Source organism: Diaphorina citri, unplaced genomic scaffold, assembly GCF_000475195.1.
Source record: "Diaphorina citri unplaced genomic scaffold, Diaci psyllid genome assembly version 1.1 scaffold9945, whole genome shotgun sequence".
Taxonomy (NCBI): Eukaryota; Metazoa; Arthropoda; class Insecta; order Hemiptera; family Psyllidae; genus Diaphorina; species Diaphorina citri.
The window spans coordinates 1-7,185 of record NW_007387319.1 but is presented as its reverse complement, the minus strand read 5'-3'; the positions used below and the strand labels follow the sequence as shown (position 1 = coordinate 7,185).

The 7,185-nt window shown below is 41.3% G+C and overlaps 1 protein-coding gene across 1 annotated transcript in view; it reads left to right on the top strand.

Annotated features, from left to right (window-relative positions):
- LOC103522648 (long-chain fatty acid transport protein 4-like) overlaps window positions 1-5,879 on the top strand; it is a gene marked incomplete at its 3' end in the record, with an annotated part of 9,455 nt that extends 3,576 nt beyond the window's left edge. The window contains exons 2-8 of the mRNA XM_008487743.2: window positions 988-1,171; window positions 1,526-1,763; window positions 2,247-2,484; window positions 2,999-3,175; window positions 3,744-3,946; window positions 4,530-4,826; window positions 5,718-5,879. Coding sequence (XP_008485965.2) covers window positions 988-1,171; window positions 1,526-1,763; window positions 2,247-2,484; window positions 2,999-3,175; window positions 3,744-3,946; window positions 4,530-4,826; window positions 5,718-5,879 — 1,499 coding nt within the window. The remainder of the gene's footprint in view (window positions 1-987; window positions 1,172-1,525; window positions 1,764-2,246; window positions 2,485-2,998; window positions 3,176-3,743; window positions 3,947-4,529; window positions 4,827-5,717) is intronic.
- Window positions 5,880-7,185: the final 1,306 nt, after the last annotated feature.

The window sequence follows — 7,185 nt, the reverse complement described above, 5'->3', positions numbered from 1 at the left end:
TAATAAATATTTATTAGAGTGTACAGATTTTTTTTTTTTTACATTATTACAAGGACACCTGAGAAAATATCGATGTCCGTCGTATTAATATTAATAGTTAATTATTCGTATTCATAAATAATCAATGAAGCGATAAAATAAAAAATGATGAGGTATCTATATGTATATTCTGATCTATTTTAATCCGTTTGAAGCCTTGTGGAAATCTGATAATGAAAATGCAGTAGCTAATCTGGTAAAACAGGATTTTAAGATTTATTACTTACTTACCTGTGTATTACCTACAGATTTGATGTTTTTTTGGCATCTACACACGCATATATCTTTCGCTATATTCAACGTATGACAAGCCTGGTAACTACATGCTAACTTTAAGTTGTACAAAGTACTTGGAGGCACTTTATTTTAGTAGGTAACCTAGAACTTTTTAGCTACTCATACTTGTCTAGGTCAGAAGCAAGTAGCAAGTATTCAGCCTTGAAATCTCGGTATTTTAGGCTTGCTTGCACTAATGAAGTGTGTACCTACTTTATATGTTTTAACCCTTTATCGTTTGCTAAGAGGAGAGTTGGGCACAGGGCTGTAGTGTAGGTATTATTATTAACAGTTTCATAGCCCAGAGCTATAGCATTTATTCACAAGAAATTGACAGAATTAAACAAAAATTTGGTACAAAATAAAAGGGCTGTAATGATTTTAGGTACAGAGGCCGCACATAAAGTTTGATAATCAGGAGAGCGTGGTTTCGATCTCAGCCGATGTATGGAATTTTATCCTTAACTTTGTTTGAGAATTTGATCACAATAATGATAGTAGCGTACTCTTAGGGTGAAGGACTCTTTAGTCCTATTCGATCAGTATAACCAGTAAAAATTCATTTATAAAATTTACACCTATTTTGTACCAAATATAAAGGGACTCATGCTGGCAGTATCAACAGGGTATATTCTATTCTATTCTATAAATGACGGCTATTATTATGCCTAGGTATAATAATGAGTATATTTGTTTGAATTACAGGGCTCTACAAAGGTACCTGAGATTCCTGTGGGCTGCAAGACGGGTTGCCCAGAAGGATTTGACCATAGCTGACATATTCCGGGAACATGCCGTCAGGAGTCCCAACAAGGTTATCTTCATGTTTGAAAACACCGAGTGGACAGCTCAGCAAGTAAGTATTTTTGTTAGAGGTGTAAGTGTTTTTGTTAGACTTGTTGGCGACAAGCTAACCGTTTCCACATTAATCTCACCCAGCCTGAGTGGGGCTAGCAACACGTGATTGCTCAGATCGTCACCCAACCGGATACCAAGCACGTGTAATATTGTTGCAATGATCCCTTGGGAACTGTGCATCCAACGTGCTATTGCTTCTGGCTGGCCTTGAAGGTTATTCTCAGCAAGTAAATGATATAGGAAAAATCCACCCCAGAGATCTCGGTGTAGAAAATGCTTTAGATTTATAAAAACCTTCGACGCTGCCGGGAGTAGAAATATGGACTTCAATACACATTTTCTTTCATCCCAGGTGGAGGCCTACAGCAACCGAGTGGCCAACTTTTTCCTCGCCCAGGGCCTCAAGAAGGGGGACTCCGTGGCCCTTATGCTCGAGAACCGGCCCGAGTTCGTGTGCCTCTGGTTGGGCCTTAGTAAACTGGGCGTGATTACGGCCCTGATCAACCACAACCTGAGACAGAACTCACTTCTCCATTGTATTAACATAGCGGGTGTGTCTGCCTTCATTTATGGCGCGGAGTTGACTGATGGTAAGTTAACGAGCAATTCAGTGAACTCTAGAACTCATTCAGAAAGAAGGCCTCTATTGAAGCCCCCGATAGTAGAGCTCTGAAAAAAGGCCTTTAAGGGTCCTCGATAGTCAGTTGAGGCCCAAAAGTTCAATGGGTAAATGTTCTTTATGTGCTGACATTTCTGTCAAATTTCATCAAAATCGGACACACCGGAAAAAAGTTTTTATTTACCAACATGATCCTACTAAATAACAATTACCTAATTATTGTCTAATCTTGATTTAAGCTTTAGTGTAGCCCTGGACCTTAAGCCCGCCACTCACGATGAGTTCTATCGCATGCGATGATTGATCAGTCGAACTTATCGGATAGAAATTCCCCACTCACGATGAGTTCTAGATCGATCAGTCAATCGCATGCGATAAAACTCATCGTGAGTAACGGGCCTCAGTAAGTAAGACAAAATTCGTCCAAATTAATTCCTTGTATTCTTTTTCTCAGCTGTCCAAGAAATCAGCACCAGCCTGGGCTCGAACGTGAAACTGTTCTCCTGGAGTCCCGACACCGACAGCAGTTCCTCCCCTGTCCCTCGCTCCCAAGCCCTCTCCCCTCTCCTATCTGAAGTGCCTACCTCCCCTCCTTCCCTTTCCTACAGGGTGGGGGTCCAGGACAAGCTGATTTATATTTATACCTCAGGCACCACCGGATTGCCCAAAGCGGCCGTCATTTCTAACCACAGGTAAGTTTGGAGTCTGTCTCCTTGTCAAAGTGTTTTTTTATCTCAACTTTACTGGGCTAATAAATGAGTTCACAGAAATTATTTGAGTGATGTGTTTTTTATCCCAATTTTCCTGGACTAGTAAATGATTTCACAGAAATTAAAAGTGGTTCTTTCACTTCTTTTAAAATCACCTCATGTAATTTTTTGACACGTTCTTTATCAAGCCAGCCTTGTAAGCGCTAGGTCGCGGGTTCTATTCCCACCCGGGGCGAACGTTATCCTAAATAGATAGGATTCGTTCTCGGTACTTTCTCATATATTGTCCTCTTCCTCTCTTATATTTCAAGGTGATAAATGATAAATGGTTACAGTTAAGTTCTCTCCTTTAAACCCATCAGAAAAAAAGGTAATTTCAGTTTTATTTTACACCATTTGACACAAACTTCGTCAGATTTTCTGTAGAACCAATTTTAACATATTAAATTTAAAGTATTTTAACATAATTTATTCTTTCAACTTTATTTCGCCGCAGATATTACTTCCTGGGCGGAGCCATCGCGTACCAGATCGGGTTTCGAACCAAGGACCGCTTCTATACACCGCTACCTCTGTACCATACAGCGGGGGGCGCTATGTGTATTGGCCAGGCGCTTATATTCGGCTGCTGTGTTGTCATTAGGAAGAAATTCTCGGCCAGTAACTATTTCAGGTATGTGAAGTGTTAACAAATTCTCAAGGTGCGATTAGTGCAGTCGACTTAAGTTGATCTACGTATATGTACATTTGTACAATACATCGACTGGAACCCATATAAAGTAGTTAAGAAAGATCAAAGGATTTTGGTGTGATGATGTTGTTGTAGCGGCTCCAGTCCTTCAGTTGTAACCGAATGGTGATGGCAAAATAAAAATAGGATATCTTTTTTCTTGTCATACACAGGGGTGATGGCCTTTTATTGTTTAATTAGCTCGTCCTGAACGGCAGTCAACCATAGTGAGAACTTGTGCTTATTCTTTAAAAACAGAGAGAACCCTGAGAAAACTGCCAGCTAGCTAGACTGGTCAGGGTGCCGAACTGACCATACTTTATTGACATTAAGGCTGCCAAGGGCCGCACAGAAAAGCTTGGCGGGTCGCAGGTAATCATAGCTGGTTTAGACACTCTTTAAGGACATTAGTATCATAACTACTGCAAAGTGTGCAATGGAAAATGGAATAGCACTCAGATCCCAACGAATCACTTTAGTTAAGTAACATCTCGCGTGGTTGATATTTCAGTGACGTGTGCAAGTACAAGTGTACCGTGGGTCAGTACATAGGAGAGATGTGTCGCTATCTATTGTCCACCCCTGAGAAGCCCGAGGACAAAGCTCACAATGTTCGACTCATGTTTGGAAACGGGCTGAGACCTCAGATTTGGTCTGAATTTGTCGACAGATTCCGCATAGCTCAGATTGGAGAGTTCTATGGTGCCACTGAAGGTAAGTCCTTCCAATGGGTTGGTTTTAGTTTAATGTAAAGATGAGACCGGCGTGAACGAACTGGTATTCCAGAGTTAAAGAGCCTCAAAGGAGAGAGAGAGAAAAAATAATAAATAAATAAATAGATGACTGTTTCACCACCGTTTTTATTTAGTAGCAATGAAACAACTGCAACGCTGTGTTGTCTGTGTCGTAGCATGCCTATCCCGTAATATGCCTCTCATCAGATGGGCGAGAAGAGTCCAGTCGAGAAAGCCAGTCGAGTAACTGGGTTCTGGAAATCTGATATCAGGAAGCTCGACACTTTAATATAGCATTCCAACACCCTGAATCATGGAAAATAACCCAATAATGAAGTTCTTCTCTTCCAGCCCAAGTCTCCTAAAAATTGTGGCACTCAATTAATCTTTTTTTTTACCTCAGTGTACTTATTTATTTATCAGAACACAATGGGGCTGTTTGGAAGAGACTGACAAGAAACGCTGACCCTATATAAATATGTAGGCAAAGGCTAGGAAGAAGAAGATAAGGACTTATAGACCTTATAGTATACTTATTTATTATTTATCTCATCTGCTGCCAGGTAACGCGAATATCGCCAACATCGACAACCAGCCCGGGGCCATTGGGTTCGTATCCCGTCTGATCCCCACCATCTATCCCATCTCCATCATTCGCGTCGATCCCGTCACCTCCGAACCAATCAGAAACAAGAAAGGCCTCTGTACACGCTGCGAGCCGGGAGAGCCGGGGGTGTTCATCGGGAAGATCGTGCCTTCGAATCCCGCCCGGGCGTATCTCGGCTATGTGAACGAGAAGGATTCCGCGAAGAAGATCGTCACGGACGTGTTCGAGATTGGCGACTCGGCTTTCCTTTCTGGTGAGTTGTGTGCGAAGTTAATTAATTATAATGTCGATTTTTAACTGATGGAATGATAATTTCAAAAGTTAGTTTAACCAAAAGTTTACCAACTTTAGAAATTATCCAACAAAAAGCTATGAGATCCCAACAAAAAGTTATGAGATCCCCCAAAAAACAACAAAAAGTTATGAGATCCCCCAAAAAATACCACTTATAACAAGAAAGGCCTGTGTTCACGCTGTGAGCCAGGGGTGTTCATCGGGAAGATCGTGCCTTCGAATCCCGCCCGGGCATATCTCGGCTATGTGAACGAGAAGGATTCCGCGAAGAAGATCGTCACGGATGTGTTCGAAATTGGCGACTCGGCTTTCCTTTCTGGTGAGTTGTTTGGGAAGGTTATTTCTGCCATTTTACAGGCTGTTACTGTAAAATATTTTCCCCATGATATGTCAAAATATATAAAACAATACAATATAATATTGGTTAGACTGCGGGCATAAAGGGACTTTTCAGTCCTTTTCCAGTAGGATAAGCAAGGCTCCTATTTTGCATGTAAATAGAGCACGTAAGTGTGACGTTATTTTGGGCATAAACTATGACTTAGGTAGTTAGCTTGGAGGGTAGCGCGTCTGCTTTGTTAGCGCTAGGTCGCGGGTTCGATTCTCGCTCGGGGCGGATTTTGAGGCTCCTATTTTAAGTAGATACAAATAAACAACAAAATCTTACCTGTGCAGTTACTGGCACGGCCTAAATCTGTACCCCAGGCACGGCACAATACCTTGCCCCCTCGTAAAAAATCTGGGGGGTGAGGACCTTTGACCCCCGATTCGCTAGTGTATCCGCACATGAACACGGCTGGCTTTTATCTATTTTAACCTTGTGACTAATTTTTTTCCTTAACTTTTTCAGGCGATCTGCTGGTGATGGACAAGTGGGGCTATCTGTATTTCAAGGACAGGACCGGTGATACGTTCAGATGGAAGGGAGAGAATGTTTCTACTTGTGAAGTAGAGGGTGTAGTGAGTAATGCAAGCGAGTATCGAGACTGTGTTGTATACGGTGTAGAGGTAAGTAAAACGGTGGCGTTTTCTTGTCAGATGATTGGTTCTTAGCTAAATTCTTTTCAGGGATTTATTTTGTACGAAAATCTCAATTTGAATTTAAATGTAGTTTAAAAGTTAAACTGATATCCCCCTCAAAAATCCAAATGTAAATACCCGATTACAGTACTTTCCTTGTGAGAAATTCAAGGACGAGTTCTTTTCCCTCCAAACGCATTCCCAGTTTTCCCATGGGAAGACATGTCTGCCTCGTTGCATTACAAACCTAGTTTAATATTTCTGCGTGTTACCTTACATATCTAATAGCCTGCCCCGGGCGGGAATCGAACCGGCGACCTAGCGCTTAGAAGGCAGGCGCGTCAACCCAAAGCTAACTATAGACTCTATAGAGTAGGTAATGTAGGTATATAGTAGAGACGGTATAGGTATTAAAGGTAAACTTATTATTCATTAGGCCGGACGGGGGGAAAAACGAAATTTCCCTTCATTTTCCCGTGGGAAATAGAAAAAATCCCCGCTCCATTCACAAGTGAGTTGGGTTTTGAAAACTCGCGTAAAATGGGATGATTCCATTATTGCCATTTCATTTTATGAACTTTAAAATCACTTCTCGCAAGTCGCCACTGAAAATTCGGCTTCACTTTTAGAACTCTTCACCTGTCCACTTCTCGATAACCTCATTGCACATTCGCTTGACAAGTGCTGCTCTCACCGTACATTTGTTGAACTAACGGCTTTCCCCCTAGAGAGCGCTTTTTGAACTTATTTAAATTTTCATTTTTCCATGTTCTCCCGCCAATAGGGGAAGCACCAAAAATGGGAAATTCATATCGATTGGTGTTTTGCGGAGCAGCACACTAAAGAGGAAGGAGCCCCTCAATATCCCTCAGACTGTGGGATTTTTTTCAGTTTGGTTTTCTAAATACCTCAGGCCGTGGGATTTTTTTTTCAATTTGGTTTTCTAAACATCCGCTACACGTAGAAGCGCTAAAGTCGCAATGATTGAAATTTATATTTGGTTTGTTAAGCGCCCTCAAATCAACTTAAATTTTAAATATTGGCCGAATGGTAAATCGACTAGGGTCGTAGGAAGCAGGTCCACAGTTCGATACTTCTAAAATGATCTGGTTTTCTAAACATCCGCTACACGTAGAAGCGCTAAAGTCGCAATGATTGAAATTTATATCTGGTTTGTTAAGCGCCTTCAAATCAATGGCTGAATGGTAAATCGACTAGGATCGTAGGAAGCAGGTCCACAGTTCGATACTTCTAAAATGATTATTTTTTTTCGTAGTTCATCTTTCATAATTATAATT